The following is a 17,631-nucleotide window of genomic DNA, read 5'->3' as shown; positions in this document are numbered from 1 at the left end:
ACATGAAACATTTCCAAACACGCATATTATTCCAGACAACATTCTATTCCACAAAGCAACTGTCTGATTAGACATGGTTTGTCAACCATTCAACAAATGTCGCGCAGATTGGAGTTCCATATTGTCGATTCTTGAATCCTGCATAAAATGACTCGAGTATAATAAATAATGGGTTTGTTGGTCAAACAATTCCAAACACCGACAAACTGAGAATGCTTATTCAAGCCAATCTGTAGTGTAAAAGCAACAAACAGTCAACCATTGTATACTGCAAACAATGCAAGATAAATTCAACTCGCCGGCTTAGTAATGGTATTGATTACTTTTATTGAATTTCTTGTCATGGTATTTATAGCCACGGTTGCCTGTATTCATCATATTCAGATTACTATATGAACAGCATAATATCGAATCCACTCTACCAATAAAACTTACCATCCTGGAAACATTCTGCTTAAATTATTTGCATCGACTGCCGTACTAATGAGTTGCGATACTTGGCATTCTAGTCCAAGTGTACTCGATAGTTTCTTATGCACTCCAAAGATGGCTCGTGCAGCCTCTTCTCTGCCTCGCGTTTCTTCCTTGTGAACAATGCCTGCGGATCTAATGATTTTCGATGATTTTGTTGATATTTGCTCAATCACTTCATTTTCTGTCGACCCTACTGTCGATTTTTTTTGCAATCGCTTTAGCTTTAGCGGTGATATCTTCCAATTGTACAGCGGATCGTGTAGAAACACATCTAGCAGCATCGATATCGCTGATGATTCCTGCCTTAAAACTCGCAAGGTTTCCTCGCATCCTTTTCTAAATACCCCTTCTATTCCTGTCATTCCCATACAGTCCACTAATCATATAGTTAGAAAACATTGATGCATACATACTATCATTCTGGATGCAAAAATTTACCCATATCTCGAGTCAGTCGAAATGGTACCAGTTCGGGAATAGACAGCAGCTTTCCCTGATCAAATGCAATCCCCAGATCAATATGTACAACCTCTGCAGTCTGACAATCAAATAAAATATTTTGTGCGTGGCGATCTCCAACGCCAACAATATATCCTGCCATTGAATTTGCAGCTACACTACGTGTGTATCGTGTTCGACATTGCAGCCACTCTCGTGCGTCTGTAAACCGTTCCAATAGTACTTGCGAAAACACAGGCTTGAACTGATTCATGATTGTCTGATATACAGCAAGTTTTGATGCAGAGTCTGATCCCACTCGTTCATGTTCTTTCATCATCAATTGGCGGCAATCGCTTGTGGTTAAATCTGTTGGTCTATATCGTTGATGTGCATCAACCAAAATGGTTCCAATAGGCACAGTTCCATTTACCCATTCAATTACTCCTGTCTGTGGGGACATTGGGGTGATTTTGTATGTGCGAATGTTCAGCTTACGCTTACGCGACTCAAACTTCTTTAGTAAAAGTACATTAACCATGCTGAAAATGGACGACAAAACTGCATCTTGTCTCAAATCTTCGTTTCCTTTAACCAGCTGTTGGTATTCTTTACCATTATTACCTATACATTTGATCACCTTTGGAGCGTTGATGCCGCCTGGGAGTGTATACGATTTTTCAAACTTGAAAACATGCACAATATTGCTCCAATCGCCAGGAGTTCCAATAGATTGTTCCAATGTCAAAATAGGAACACTCGAATTTTCTGTATACTTGGATATAAGCAATGCAGATTCAAACAAGTATCCTTTAGAATTCTTATTCTGCTTGTTTGGTTTTGCCGTCTTTTTATCATGCTTGAGCTCTGCAACTTGCATATATAGATTAAATAAGCCATCCAAGCTTAATATAATACTATTTAGGCTTGCTTGTTTGGTTGATGTTTGCAGAGATTTATCAGCCGTAATGACATCCAAAATCTTTTGTGCAGAGTTGATGGGTTGCTGACACTCGTTTTCGCTATGGTTTATGCCTAGCGCACCATTTTTTAAAGTGTGATGTGATGGGTTCGACTTGCCATCAGCACCGTTTTTAAAGGCAATAAGATGTGGCAGGGAGTGATATGGATACTCTTTGATAATTCTGATAATGAGTATTTCCAACACTTGACAAAATCGTACTTCTTTATCAACAGTTTGATTATGTTGATTTGTCGATTCAGTATAAGCGGACGGTGTTGATGACATCAATCGAGCAGATATTTGATACATCAAAACCAAAAACTTGTGTGTAGGCAAAGTATCAACTTTTTTAGCGATTGTTTCTTGTAAACTTGTATTGGTAGAATGAGAGAACCACAATGAACAGAATCGAAACACGGTTTCTTCAGAATGCTGAGTGGAGTACGTTAGCGCTTTCATGTAGTTTTGTACACTAAGCTTAAGATAAACGGACATTTCGCGATTGTAGCGATTCGCCTCTGCTTGATCAATATCAATCTGCTTTACAAGTTTGGTTTTGGCGCGATCAATACTAATTCGTTCATGTTTTGTGTGTGTTGTGGACTCTACGGTTATATACTGACGTAGCTCCTCTTGTCGATCTTGCAACACCTGATTTGCACGGATATGTGTATCATCTGATTCCATTTCGTGTAAAATTTGATCGCAAAACCGTGCCAACTGATAATACTCGCTAGCGTGTGTGGTTGAGGTTGTATAAGCTGAAATACTATCAATCTGACTACGGATGTCAGAAGCGGGTAGCAAGTACTTTCTGACAATATTTTGTGGCGTTTGGGATTGATTTTGTGATGACCAATCTCCAAGTAAGCAAAGTAAGCTTGCATATGCATTACGGTTTTCTTTGACTGGCACAGCAAGAATAGTTTTTTTCTTGTCAATCAAATCTTTCAGTAACCCGATTGCTAAAGCTTGATCACCCTGCAGCCAATACAATTTTAGTTTTTGGATTTCCATATCCAGCGATTGCCACGGAAGCGACTGTGTATTCAACTCTGAAAACCGTTGAATGGCGTGCTGACTTGTATGAAAATATTGATTAGACAGAGCTTGACGAGATAAATCTACCAGATATGTAGCGCTGAATTGATCAATCACTTGAATATCCTTGTTTGCATTAATACAAGCCTGCCGAAAAGAAAAAAGTAGTTGAATTCTAAACGTCATGAGTCGTTCAATTTCCAAAAACGACTCATGCTCAGAAACTTGTTTAAGACGAGAGTTCCATAAATCTAGCATGGCGGTAAAGCTTTTATCGCTATCTATAAGTAGCTCATATACTTCAATGGCTTCGACAATGCATAATAGATCTGGAAATGCACGCTTGTGTCCAGTCAAGTCAGTTAATGATTTTAGCAATGTGGTATATGTAGCAGTTGAAAACGGAAGAGTGTAGAGTGCTTTTAATGAAGCGTAGATTGATTTTTCTGGCTTTTTTGATCCTGTAAAAAATTAAAATATATAAGTATTTGAATACAACTTCAACCATTATTTTTAAAAAAGTTACCACTATCAGTCGTCAACATATTCCATCTGCCTATGCGCCAAAAACACTCATGCCTCAACTCTGAGATTGCTAGATTAAATGAAGATTGTGTCGAATCTGGCAAAGCAGCATCTTGACCTTTTTCAGATCCCATCGATTGAAAAATAGATTCCAACAACTTTTCCAGAATATGATATTGTCCAGACTGACTCAGTGCTTTACATAGTTTCAGCTCATCATTATAAGCAGACGCTTGATCCTTTGACTCACCATTTACTTTGAAAAGTTGTAGTCGTGTATCCATCAGCGACATTATCTTCCCCCACTGGTGTCCATGCTCATACTTTTGTATAAGAATACTGTCTGTGTCATGGCGATAATGAGATATCACGCCTTCAAAACTATCCAACTCGTTTAATGATGCGTAGCACTCCCGCAGCGTGTTCCATGTCGATGAAGTTGGAGTATTATCGGGATCATGTGATTTGACATGTTGAGTTTCAATAAAAAATAGTGCTTCAAGTGGGTTTACTAAAGCTGCAGCTCTAGATACGGCGGAATAGTCTAAATCAAACCACTCGTACCTAATGATTGAATGTGGTGCTGGACATTTATACATAAACTAAAAATTATGCAATCAAAAAGCAATTTAAGCAACTCTGCAATCACATTAACAAGCTTCAGCACTACAGCGTAATGAGCACATGAAAACTTACATGCACTACATTGATTAGCTTAGATATAGCATATGCATCTTTCTTGGTAGCCTTTTCAAAAAATGCATTCAAAATGCAGGATAGTTCTTTACGAACAGAATCGGATGTGTCCAGTTCATCTGCAAGTGGGGTATAGAACAGATATGGCAGTATCATATCTGCAAGTTCTGGTCGGATTTCAAACATTTTGCTTAAACCAGAGTATGTCAGCGTGTATGTATAGGTAGCCAGCAACGCGGTTGCAATGTTTTGGGACCAAATCATAGGTGTTTCACTATTCATAAACATGGTATCTAGACATAAGCAAGAAGCTGTCGTGGATGATATAGGCAATTCCCGTCCTGATTGACTCCGTCCCGTAAACAGCCTAATAAATGCCACGTCTCGTGCTGACAGGTACGGGATGGCAGTTTCTATCAATTCTTTTGTAGCAATGGTAGAAAGAGTTTTGATAGTCACAGATATGACGTCCAGATCAGTATCAAGAAGTGAATGAGCTAAAAACTGTAGTACAACGATATAGCCTTTAAGAAAGAATTCATCAAAAAATATGTCTTTGCTCATAGTGGACAAAGACGTATCTATGCTAGACAGCAGAGTCGATTGAACAAATTGAGTATGTGTGGTAAATAGCGATAGCTTTGCAACAGATTTTAAAGCTTCAGTTCGAATAGCTTGAGTAGTGAAGATTGAGCTAGCCAGATCCTGTAGCACATTAAAGAGATGAGAAATCTCTAAATCTGAAAGCCAATCAGATACATGCGTCGAGGGGGTATCGAGTATCCGTTGAAAATATTGTAAAGGTGCTGGTGATTGTACTTTGCTGTTTAACAAAGCCTTTTTGACCACACAGGTAGATATATTATCTGCTAAATATTTCTCCAGCTGATCTGAAAACAATGAATTTTTCATATCCACGTTTAAAATAGCGAGTTGGATAGAATCAGTGTTGTCCGCGCCAAATAATTCAAGTAATAGTTTGAGAAGAGATGCACACGCTTTTGCTGCCCAGTGACAATGATTGTGGGTATCGGAATAGTTTTTATATGCTGCATCAATCGCCAATCCTCGTTGCTGGTACTCTTCGCCTAATTTCGAGAGCGTTGCGCATAAATATCCAAAATTATCAAGCAAATTCTCAGGGAATCCTAGCTTCAAAGACTTGTTTACCATATACTCGATTATTCCACAGCATGTTCCGACCATAAATTCGTGCGATGCCTGTTGAAGCAGAAACTGCAATGAAGATCTAAATATGAAGGGATGAAACCAGTGTTCTTGAGCCATCACCATTAGCATTGTATATCCATTATACAGCCAGCTTCGACGATATAAAGGGAGTGGGTTTGCATGTATTATGCAATGTAATTTGTGAACGATCTTTTGTAAACGCTGAGGCTTTAAAAGATCAGATATCTTTTTGAACTTGATGGTATTGCAAAAATCATGAATGGATTGGATGCATTCGCTGACGTTGGATATTTGAGATGAAGGTACAGGTTCCAATAAGTTTATAAAATGGCAACAAGGCAAAGATAAATCCGATGGCGGAGTCCATGGCTGGATTTGATCCAATTCACCAACAAGAAGCGAGTCTATTTTGTTTCGTTCGTGATCAATATTTTTAATCACTTCCCATCCGTTGATTTTTAAAAAAATGGTATACAGTATTGTTGAGGAAAACCTTAGCATCTCTTTACATCTGTTATCTGACTGTAATCCACATGCTTCAAATATTGCTATATCTGCTGCTTTTGCCTGATTACACATCATAATCAATCAATTTTGGTTAAAAAACGGCCAAATCAAAGTGCATGTTGTCAAAAAACTGTAGTTTTACCTTTGTACCATGGTTTGCATCAAAAGTCAATGGTAGTAGCTCTCCATATACAACTCCAAACTTGCTGATCAAAAGATCTTTGGCATTTTTAATCTCGCCAAGAAATTTTGCTAGGCTCACAGTTTTCACAGCCAAAGGTATCAAAAACTCGAGGTACTGTGCAAAAAACTGCTGTTCGGATGTTAAATCGCCAAGAATACTCCAAGGACATTGAGATACACTGCCAGCGTCATTGATGATTTCAATAAAAAATGTTCTGAGCATTAAATTCAAGGATGAAAATCCAAGCTGAACAGATATTTTGTCGAGAACACGTAACACCGTTACGTTTGTATCATCATTGATAAGTCGGACAATCGAAACAATTGCTGACATACAGGCTCCTTTGCTTGCTACTGCCAAAAATGCATAGATAGCACATGTAGAAACTAATTCGGCATCATCGACTGGATCGCTGGACATTTGTTTTGCTACACAATCATGTATATGTTCATACTGTGCAGAATCAGAACATCCAACAAGAATCGACACGCCTTTATCTGCCCAAAGCAGTTTGGATTGAAAGTTGGAAACATTGAGTAGACGCAGCAAAGTGTCAACGCAGTCAAAATCAGGAAAAGCAGAATTAACCGCTTGAACTCGCTCAATCAAATTCAACAGTCCTGATAGTCCTTGATTTGATAGTTTTTTTGCCACTCCTTGAATACTGACGAACCGAATAAAAGTCATCAACGACGCACGAGAGTTTCCGCCATCTTGATTAGCATCATCTTTGTCAAAATTCGTGTCAAGTAATTTTGAAAAAATGACATTGATCATTTCAATACTGAAAACAAGATACTCGTCACATTTTTCCATTTGAAGCCCCTGTAGCATGCACATGATGACTGTCATTAATCGATAAAAAAAGTCTTTTTTTGATAAATACTCCAATCTTGTCAATAGTGCAATAAGATCATGCTTTAAAAGTAATCCCAAGGATGGTTGTTGAATATAATATATAAACATTTCTTGGGTTGCTTCCAGCACTTTTTTTGGCACATTTTCAAGACAGAGAGAGCCCAAAGCAGTATGTGCTATACTCAGCAAAACAGCTGATCTAGGTTGCGGATTTTCCACGAGATCGTCATAACAAGCAACTTCAAAACTCATGGATGCACCCAGTTGGCATCGCAGCTGTCGTTTAGTTTTGGCTGTTCCTTGGTTTTTCAAGGTTTGTTGACTGATGGGATTGTCCAGAGATTGTAAATCCAATGACGCTTGAGTGACAGAGAGAATCATGTCAGTGGTAGTAGATACTGAGGTTGGCCATAAAAGATGGAACTCCTAAATAGTCGATTGAAATAATACAATGTGCAAATTAAACATCAGTCAATTACAAAATGTAAACATTTAAGCTTACCTGTTGAACTTGTTTTGGTAAAACCATTGAATTTTGACGGGCAAATGGCAAATATGAAATCCATCCAAAAACCTCACAAAGAATTTCTGTACTCCATTGCACGTTCAATGAAATTAAGCCATGTAATCGAGTTACCCAGCAACCAGCCAACTTTCCAATCGCATCTTGCAGTTGCTGCAATTTTTCCTGGATGTTCAAATCAGACTCACGTATATCAGATGATACAGATACCGTCTGAAAAATAGTGAGCAGAAATATTAATAGCGCCGAGAGTGCTTTAAAAAACTTGGTATTTGTTGCCGAGGTTGTTTCAGACTGAAATGACATCATTTCTTTAGAAATAATAGTATCATTGAGATAAGGTATAAGAAATGCAAAAAACTGCTCAAGATTGGCCACATTTTGATGAACGTCAGTATGCTGTCGAATGGCTGTATGTGGAAAGCTTCGACATGGAAAGATATTAAAAGACTCTTTAAAAATGCCAACGTTTTTTTGAATAGACTCGAACATTATTTCAAAAAGTAGTTGATTTGACGAAAAATTGGTATTGTAAAGTGCCGTATAGTTGCGTTTATGACATTTGCAATCAAATCCAAAGGATGCAAGTATAGATTCAGCCAGACACGAAATATGTGTTGATGAAATTCCCAGCATTTCTTCAGAAAAAAGAGTCGTCAATGAAGACATTGCAATCTTCCAATACATTAGTGCGCTTTTGGTCTCCAAATCTAACAGCAGCGGATACATTCGCATCTGAAATTGAGTCTCTAAAGGAAATCCAATTATCATTGCTGTAGATGCATTGGAAAGAAACTCTTCTGTGTAATATTTTACCAATTGACTATTGGGCACTAAACGATGAGCTGCCATTATTGAAAGTATTCCAACACGAATTGATAAAAAGCTTTCTGAGTGACTTGCTTTGGAAACAATAATGAACCAAATTTCAGGAATCATCCATGCCTCAGACAGGTTTTTGTGATCCGAGTTCAGATACTGGACAGAGTTTGTATCTATATAGGTGCACGATGAGTTGATCGTTGGTTGTGCTAAATCACCTTTTAAACAAATATTTGATACCAGAACATAAACCAACAAAAGTGAAGCTTCTTTGACTTGAGTATTGCTAGATGTTAATGCTTGAAGAATCGCATTGAGATGCTTATGGACATAGTCTTTGCATAAATCCCATCTACGCGAGGCAGAGATGGCCAACAGATGAATATAAAGTGCCTTGGTTTTTGTATGAATCGCATTTTGAATCAATGCAGTCAACTCAGTAACAAGTGTCTGGGCTGATTTGCAAAATCGTTTTCGTGGAGAATCGCATGCAGAATCATTAGCTCTGTCCTTGAGTAGTAGCGTTTGCTCGTCTTTTAGCCGAAATTCATTTGTTTCAGAAGTAGTATACATATGTTCCAATTGCCAGCATAACAGCAACGAGGCAAGATCTGTTTCTAGCAAAATTATTTCAGTTTGTGCTGATCGATCGACCATACGATGGCTTGATAATGCATGTTTTACTGAAAAATAGGTATCAGTCAAGATGCTGTCAAACACGAGATCAAATGCGGATGTAGACATTCTTAAAGACCACGATGAAATGATAAGTGTGGCTATTCGGTTGACACAGCCCAAAGTAAATGGCTCATGATTATCTCTTGCCTTGTTGAGTATCAGAAACATTCTAGCTATATTGAGAATATGAGCTTTCAATGATACTGACCTACACTCCCACATATCTAGCATAAAAGGCATGGTAGTGTCTAGTATATCAAGCGATCCATCCAAATGATCCACGGCAATATGGGATATGACAAATAAAATACAGCCCAGCATGCACGATGCCATATTACTTTCACCACGATACATTTGCAGGTATCTTGTTGCAGTGCGTAAAATATCTCCAGCACGAGAAAAAATATGCGAAAGGTGATAGCCCGACACTAAAAAAGTAAGACTTTCAGCTAGTTCAGCACTATCTGGACGGCGATCATTTTGAGAGCTGGTCGAATTGGTGATATAACTATTGGAAAAGTGTGTATCTGTAATTTCTGACGTGGACTCATCGTTCATGTCATTTTCTTGTGGAGCTAAAATATCAGTAATGAGAATAAACAAGTGATCCCATATATCTGCTGTGAGATGGCTTCGAATCAAGCGTGCGCGAAGCAAGTGTCGTAGGCCCAGCGCATATGAGAATCTTAATGGGTATAGTAGTTTGATAACTGCTGCAGAGTATGCATTTTCCTCTGCATATTGACCAGATGCGCATTTTAATGTATGCAAAACGTGATCCATAACAAATGTAGACTGGACAGCTACAAAAGGATAGATTCTTGCATACACATCGCATATTTTGGAAAATGTTTCCCCAATCATTTGAATAGTCGGAGCTGAACCAATTGTGGTGCGGACTGTCTTGGAACCAAAGCTTGTTTTTGTCTTTGAGATGGCAAGGCCTTGCTCAGTTTCAGAAAAACGACAGTATGATTCAATTAGTCTAAGCCAAACGGCATCATCTTTATCAGAGCTGCAATTTGAATTTGGCTGGCAATAAGTATCTCGAGCACCACGGTGGGTCAAATTATTATGCGTATTCTTGTTTTCAGAATCCTCATCGTTGTCAGCAAATTGAAGAGAATCTAGCCATTGACACAAGTGATCGTATCCAGATCGCCTTTCCTATTGAAAATAAACAAATTTAATTGGTGTTTACAATCAGTACAGATTTATCAGTAATGCATGGCAATATTTTGTATCTGTAAAAATGAATTTGATTGGCTCGACAGATTTAGGCAACTGTGAGCAATCACAAGTGGATTATGATACTTTCAAAAGCATTGTTGCAGTCGTATTCACGTAAATAGAATACTAAATAAAAGTGCCAAAATACATAATAAACGGCGTCTCATGAAATGATCAATACCAGTTTACTGGACAAGATTGTGTCCTTCAAACTCCAGATAAAACTGATTGATTTATGCTCACTTTTGTATAAAGCAACTGAACGAACGTTTACAGTTTTAGTAAATCCCACTTGTTTAATCTCCAACTTTTCTTTGATCCAAACCAAACATTGGATGATTGTCATGGAAACAACAGTTGCATTCTTGAGACGTACAATCATCGTTTTAAACTAGAACGCGAGCATATTCGAGTTTTGGGATACAACACATGAATTGTATTGACAATATCAACAGTCAAATTCAATATATGGACTGCAATGAATAAATATGGTGATCGTACAATGTATGGTTATACCAAAAAAGGAGAAAGGGAGGTTTAAAAAAGATGATTTCAGTTCAAAGTTATAATTTGATTGTGAGCATCATACGATGGACATTGTCTACTAAAGAGTCGGTCAATCTGTAGTAGAGTCACAATGAATATTTAAGCATTGTCTATCCCAAACAGGCGGTGACTATAAGATAAATACAAGTGTTCCATTTGCGTGAATATCGCTGTAATATACATCGACCCACCTTGACTTTGTCCGACAGCAATTTGGCAATCATTGATGATACTTTTGAAATCATTGATGGCAATTCAATCTCAAAGTGATAGGCAATAAAGAGCTGCTGTTACTAATGAATGATGGCAAGAATAGAAAATGGCTCTCAGTCTTAGAAATGTACTGTTAGTTGTGTCAGTTATGCGAGACTAAACTGCAGCATTGGTAATTGGTATTAAACTGATTGTTTTAGCCAAACACTGCTTTCTTTGTCTTGGCATATTTCTCCCAAATCTCTTACAAAAATAATGGTTTGAATACTAAAAGATTTATTACCAAATATATTTGGTCAAATCCCAGCGATATTTTCCATGTATAAATCCTGGATTATTATTCTGCAAGTTCATCCATTGAATCCTTTTGTGTCAAATTTATCACTAAATATCATGGCAACATTTAATAATTGTGTTGAATATTTGCAAAATAATCACAGACTCAATGTATAGACACTTACCAACAGTAATTGGAATATGTAAAATCTCGCTTTCGGAAACAATCTGCAGCTCATCTGTAATCTTGATACTCATACTGTCCGGCTTACTGTTAGCCAACGCACCTGTTGCAACTAAATCACTTTGAACTCGCACAAAGATATGTGTGGCCATACCCGGAGCAACTGGTCCAGGTTTGAAATCAGCCTTGATTCCTTTACATTTGGGCTGTCTGACAAAAAACCGTGTCGAATCAATGCCAATATTCGTCATAGTCAAAGCCATTTCGGCATTCTCTGCTGAAGAGACTATATTGAATTTGCATTTGGAGGGATGAATAGCAAACCCACCAAGACCGTAGTTTGAGTTGGTTTTAGCGAGTAGAGATGTCGATGAAGTCTGAATTTGTCGTCTGGCTTCGAGTTCTTGTTTGAGATATTTGACGTTTGGTTCAGCTCCTGGTTGCGATCGACGAATCGACACAGGAAGGGCAAGTTTGCGGCCCTTGTTGGGTGAGGAAGTCAAAGGCGTATCAATTGAAAGCGGAGTGCATTCCAATGAAGGTGTTGTTTTTTTGGCCAAGGTTGTGATATTTGCAGTTTTTTTGATGGATGGAACAAGACAAGCCAATTTTATTGGCCTGGTTTGTTTAATAGGGATATGTCGAATTCTTTCAGCAGCTGGTGCTGGTCGATGCTGCTGCTCATTTGCCTTGGGGTTTTCTAATTCTATAGATTGACTCTGAAATTTAAAGTGTAGACTAATTAGTGTCAAATTTAGACAATCAAATACAATTCAGAAATATTTAGAGTGCATAAGTGCCAATACTTACAGACTGTGGAAAATGAATACCATTGGAACCTATGTTTTTCTGAGCCGGACAGCAATCATTCAACTGTTTCATTTAATTAGCACTCGAATAAAACATAATCGGCACCAATGGGATACCAGCAACTTTATTTTCCAAGCCACAATCTAAAATGTTTACACTTGCCTGTTGATGATGCAAAAATGCTTTGCCTTCGGGAGTTTCAAAATATTTGGTATTCACACTCTCGATTCGTACTGGTGAGCGGGTTGATTTATGGGAAGTTTGCTCCTTCTGATCTTTAAGCGAGTTTCTCAAACGTAATATACGCGGTTTTCTCCAGTATTTGGATGTATCCATCTCCTTTCATATATTAATTATGATTTAATTAACAAATTAAAACTGTAAGAGTACAATCAATTGACATATACCTGCTTGGGTTGAATTTGGTCCTAATTGATGTGTGTGCATTCAATACAGTTATAAAAGTAGAATATAAATTAAAATTAGTCCACAACCTTCAGCTGAAATAGATCCAGCTTAACTTGTAAAAGTTCAAGACAAAAAATCAATTTGACAATCTCTTTACTATTCAGCAGATCTTTGAACCTCAATATATTTACCGTTGAGTGACCATTTCTTAAAGCGTGTTCCTCGAGCAACCCATATTTACGAATGATGGCTTCTTCAGTGGCCAACTTATTTTGTCCAACTGTTATACAATCAGATTGAAGCGATCCTGTCGACTCAGCAACACCCTCTGTCTCGTTGAATAAAACAGTTACCTCGCCACGGCTTGCTCGACGAGCCTCAAATTCTCTAAACTCTGTTTCCACTTTATTACGAGTCACTGGATCTAGTTGTTGATGTCGACATGTCTGTATCAATATACGAAATTATGCAGTCAGTATAAAATCATTGATGAAACATGGCTTGTACCAATCAACAAGCATCTACTTTTACCTGACGATACGTCATTATTGAATTAGTACCAAAAGCTGGTACATATTTTGAAATAAATGTAACAGCAACTGATGCTACATCTTCTGTCACCTCTTCATTGGTTTGCAAAAAAGTATTCGAGTGATTACTAAAATAGTATTTCATATCTATGTCTGTAAGAAGCTGTTTTCCTGATCCATCATGGTGAATGACAAATAGTTTTGGCTGATTTCCAAAAAGTATTGCAGTCGGATCCGCTTTTTCAAGACTTTCTTGAACAAGTTTACCCCCAAATGAAAAAGTACTGGCTTGTTTAGGAACATTACTTTCTTGAACCTATTTGGTATATTAATCATCAAGACAATTATACTTTAAGCTATTGATAAAAAAACTTGATGTATTACCTCGGCTTTTCCCATTTCATTGATTTTATAGATTTGACCGTCTGTATCTGCATACTCAAATATTCCTTTATGCCAGTCAATATTCATATTATTAGATGGCTGCTGATTATCCTTGGCTGAAAATAGCTGAATCTGGACTTTTCCCGTTGACTCGAGCTTAATTCGCATATCATTCTAAATAAATATCATTCATTAATTTATAGTTACAGTTTAGACATAGATTCTGCAATTTTTGGCAAAATAAGCTTACTTTTTTGATATAAAATACTGAATGCTCATTTAGAATAGCGGATTTGACTTTTTCTGAAACTTTGCTGGTATGTTCTTTATATTCATTGAAGCGCCGTTCAATTGAAAAGCATGGTGAAAACGTAGTCACATCCTTTCCATTTTCCAGCAGAATTGTAGGACATTCAGGTGCTTCAATCACAGTGCTCACTTGCGGAACAGAAGTAAACACTGTACCGTCAGCGTGATTTGTTACAATAGGTCCATGATCCTGATATGAAATTGTTACCAAATCTTCTCTTGTAAACACCACACAATTGGTTGAAATGTTGCGCTCTTGAGAAACTTTATATTGTTTGATGGGAACATCTTCATCTGTTTTTGATGAAGCTCCAGGTGCTGCAGTAACGGATACTCCTTTGAAATGCTCGGTTTTAACTCCCTCGCGACTAACTTTTGTAATTTCATGCTTACGAGACTCGGTTATTATTGATCCATCCGCAAATAGTACCTGCGATGATTCATCATCAAAGTATCTGATAACCGTGCCCATTGGAATCACAACCCTTCTAGTTTCCGTTGTGGGCTTTGTTGATCGATGTAATACTGTGTTTCCTTTATGAATAGCCAAGCAGCCATTGTCAAGATACTTTACAACATGCCCTATTTGGGTTGATACTTGAGCATGAAATCCAAATTGGTTCTTGGTACATGAAAATACGACTCCATCTGAGAACGATGCTGTAAAATATGCGCCAGTCTTACTGGCTGTATTTCCAGAAAACGAAAATACTGCATCCTCGCACGATATAGTGGTGTATGTGTCTAAATTTCACCATAATTGGTTGTTTTCAAAATGACGGATAGTTAGAGTATATGAACATTAAAAATTGTAACAAATGAAAATTATTTTCAATATACTGGTCAAGCAGTATTAAATGCAGCATAAAATATAAAGCTTGAATATCTTACGTTTTCCAGCAATACGTGATGACAAACTACACAATCGAACAATTATATCATCAAGTGGATACATATATTGAGTATTCTCGCTAATTTGAATAATTTGATCTATTCCAGAGTACACATATGAGGCACCAGCACGAGAATCCGAATCTACACCTGGAATAAAGTCAATTGAAGTTGCAGAAGTAGTGTTTAAACCTTCGGCCGGGTTTAAAGTGGTGCCTGAAATAACGTTTCCAGTAACCAAAGACATCGGCGTGTCTGACTTTGGTGGAGTCGATTGCGCAGACTGTAACAAAGGTTGTAGAGGGGGCTTGGCTGAGCCAGTGGCTAAATCATAAAATAACGAAAATCCAACTTTAGTTCGCACTTGTATTGTTTCGGTTTTTTCATATCGCGAAGTCCCCAATGGACCAGGACTAAAAAGCGCTAAAAACAAGACTCCGGCACCCTTATTAAACTTTAATATAGCTTTTGGTCTATATATCATTGCATTTTGAAGCACCTGGGTCAATGTGCTTGGATCGAGTGACTCGGTCCAACACCATGCTTGTGTAGATATAGCATTTTCCAAGTCGATTGTATTTTCATGCAGCATTTTTTCAAATTCCAATTGAAGCAGCAAGTGGTCAAGAGTCGATTCGACAAGTTTTGTTGAACATACACGAGAAAATTCAGTTTTTTGAAGCATTTTTTCACGGATAATCCAGCTTGAATCAATCGATTCGAATTCCGGAACACATTTTAAAAAATGAACAAAACGGTTACTTGGGAATGCGTCTGTAATTGAATGAATCAGCTCAGTCGGATTAATACTTTGAGATTCAAGTGCTTGCATTAAGAGTATACTGATCATGTTTTTGTTGCTCGAATGGGCTATTTTGATAGATGGATGTAGGTTTCCAGATACAATATTATCAGCACCTTCTAAATCTGGTGGATCTCTCGTGCTGATGGCAAGTCTGCGTACGGCCTGTTCAAAATAGAGCGACAGAATACTCATTTCGATATTGGTATTGTTTTCACGCGAAACTGAATTTTCCGAGTTGGTAGCACTCTCATCATCAACTAGCACTGTGTCGGAAAATGATTTAGTCAGATGCTCAAGCAAAAGTGCCAGTATAAGACTCTCATTTACTGAACCATACATATCAGCTGTTTTTGCAAGATGTTCATAGTATCTTAGATCGTTTTTGACAGTGGTAATTGGATTGATATCAGGGATATTGATATTGATGTCATTGTTGTAGTAGCTCTGATATACATGGCGTTTTTCAAGCACTGCATATATTTTCCTGGCAAAAAGATCAAACATGTCTTTATAATCCTTGATCTCGACGGGTTGGATAGGACACCATACAGTGTGTTTCCACACGGATGATTCAGGTGCTGATGCTGCCATACTTTTCAAATTGAGCCAATTTGCATTAATAGCTGCTGGGATTGCTGTAGTTTCTGTGGAGAAAGGCAATCGCTTTCCTGGCCCCGTAGCATTGCTACCTGACACCATAGAATCTTCAATATGAAATACAGCTGATACTGGAACATCGTTGTCTTCAACAAGTGATTTGAGAAATCCAGTGCTTTCAAAATCTTTGAGAAGGTAGTACACATCTGGACCATCTTGAGGTTCGTCACCAATCGCGATGGGTTTCGCATCACCCTTTCCAGTACGATCTCGCAGTTTGTTTTTTCTTCGTAGTAAGTCCATAGCTGTTGATGATGTATCTGGATGAGCAGACTCGGTTAGTTTTCCCAAAGCGGTTCCTGGAGCGGCAAAATTTCCACCTTGAGATCATGTTTATTGATTGACAGTCACTTTGATTTAGCTTTCAATCAGGAATATTGATTCAAGTTGAAATACAATCAGAAATAGGGATTCAATCAGTTGGCGATAAAAAAACTATTACCTTTTCCAGGAGATACAACTGCTGCAGCAGGTGTGGAACTGGGGACATTGCCGAGTTTTTTTAAACTGGGCGACTTGGCACGCTCCTTGTCTTTATCCTTTTCAAGCTTAGTCTGTCTAATTTTTGTCGGATCCATCGACTCTCCCAAAAGTCCCAAAGAATCTGCAGCATCCTTTTGAGCCTTGATCGCGTTTTTAGCTTCTATGCCTTCTTGCTTTGATATAATCATCCAAAGCTTGACTAAACGAGCGAGACTTGCATCCGGAAGCTCTGATTCTGAAACACCGCTATCTGTCAGTGACTTGATTTCTTTACAAGGCTCAAATACTTTTGCATTTTCAAGTGCCTGAATAATTTGAGCATATCAGTTGATAATTGTTAATAATCAGATTTGAGTGATAATATAACCATTAAAATGGTTACTAGAATATGAAACTGAAATTGATGTTATTATCAACACAGCAGTTGAATAGTTGAGCTATTCTGACTGCAGTTTGTTCAAAGTGAAAAATATATGACCCAAATACTAATACCCAAGCAAGCAAGTCGCTTTTTTGAAGCACATTAAATCTTTGTCTGTATCCACTTGATATCCAATCACATCTTGAAGGTTTGAAAATATTAAAATGAGTTCAATATTGGTCAGCATATATTCAAATCTTGAATTCAATGTTGGGAAATATATAGTAATTAGACTTGCCAATAAGTTTGGAAATACAAATGAGAGAAAATAACATACAGTTGATGTAGCTTAGTAGAGCTAAATTCCATACTCAAAGGTTGGTCCTGATAAATGATGAAAACAAAAGCATCCCAAGTATCCTACAATTCGAATATCTAGAATGAGTAAAAATAGACAAATTTGATAGCAATAACAAAGATTTTTATTTACATCGTTTAAAGGCAAACTCAAAAGCGACGTTCCAGCAAAAGAAGAAGCAGCAGCAGCAGAGGATACTTTATCGTTTCTCTTCATGATATCTACAGTTGCAAGAGTCCAAGACAAAGTGTTGAAATTCAAGTTTCGCGTCTGAACTTCAGCCAT

The 17,631-nt window shown here is 37.7% G+C and overlaps 3 protein-coding genes across 3 annotated transcripts; all 3 read right to left on the bottom strand.

Moving 5' to 3' along the window:
* Positions 1–431: 431 nt before the first annotated feature.
* On the bottom strand, positions 432–5,311 carry BATDEDRAFT_85710 (uncharacterized protein; the record flags this gene model as incomplete). The annotated part of the gene is made up of 4 exons (XM_006675887.1): positions 432–850; positions 913–3,378; positions 3,444–4,044; positions 4,139–5,311. 4 exons carry the CDS (start codon positions 5,309–5,311, stop codon positions 432–434), a joined length of 4,659 nt encoding a protein of 1,552 aa, XP_006675950.1.
* Positions 5,312–5,927: 616 nt separating this feature from the next.
* On the bottom strand, positions 5,928–10,513 carry BATDEDRAFT_85709 (uncharacterized protein; the record flags this gene model as incomplete). Its single annotated transcript, XM_006675886.1, has 3 exons — positions 5,928–7,304; positions 7,381–10,068; positions 10,406–10,513. The coding sequence occupies 3 exons, from the start codon at positions 10,511–10,513 to the stop codon at positions 5,928–5,930; spliced, it is 4,173 nt and encodes a 1,390-aa protein (XP_006675949.1).
* Positions 10,514–11,152: 639 nt separating this feature from the next.
* Positions 11,153–12,845, bottom strand: BATDEDRAFT_36355 (uncharacterized protein). The gene is made up of 6 exons (XM_006675773.1): positions 12,760–12,845; positions 12,568–12,588; positions 12,323–12,499; positions 12,161–12,223; positions 11,352–12,069; positions 11,153–11,274 (listed from the first exon to the last, which is right to left on the bottom strand). The coding sequence occupies exons 3-6, from the start codon at positions 12,494–12,496 to the stop codon at positions 11,228–11,230; spliced, it is 1,002 nt and encodes a 333-aa protein (XP_006675836.1). The 5' UTR covers positions 12,497–12,499; positions 12,568–12,588; positions 12,760–12,845; the 3' UTR covers positions 11,153–11,227.
* Between the last annotated feature and the right edge of the window lie 4,786 nt (positions 12,846–17,631).

This window comes from Batrachochytrium dendrobatidis (assembly GCF_000203795.2).
Source record: "Batrachochytrium dendrobatidis JAM81 unplaced genomic scaffold BATDEscaffold_1, whole genome shotgun sequence".
Lineage (NCBI taxonomy): Eukaryota > Fungi > Chytridiomycota > Chytridiomycetes > Rhizophydiales > Batrachochytrium > Batrachochytrium dendrobatidis.
The sequence above is the reverse complement of the archived record's forward strand: the minus strand, read 5'-3'. Positions and strand labels throughout refer to the sequence as shown.

What these genes read in the sequence shown, in the direction of transcription:
- BATDEDRAFT_36355 (XM_006675773.1), bottom strand. Translation starts at nt 12,496, where the DNA reads ATGGATACATCCAAATACTGGAGAAAACCGCGTATATTACGTTTGAGA. An exon ending in CATTTTTGCATCATCAACAG is followed by an intron (nt 12,224 to 12,322) that starts GCAAGTGTAAAC and finishes TAAATGAAACAG; the next exon opens with TTGAATGATTGCTGTCCGGC. An exon ending in GTATTCATTTTCCACAGTCT is followed by an intron (nt 12,070 to 12,160) that starts GTAAGTATTGGC and finishes TTTAAATTTCAG; the next exon opens with AGTCAATCTATAGAATTAGA.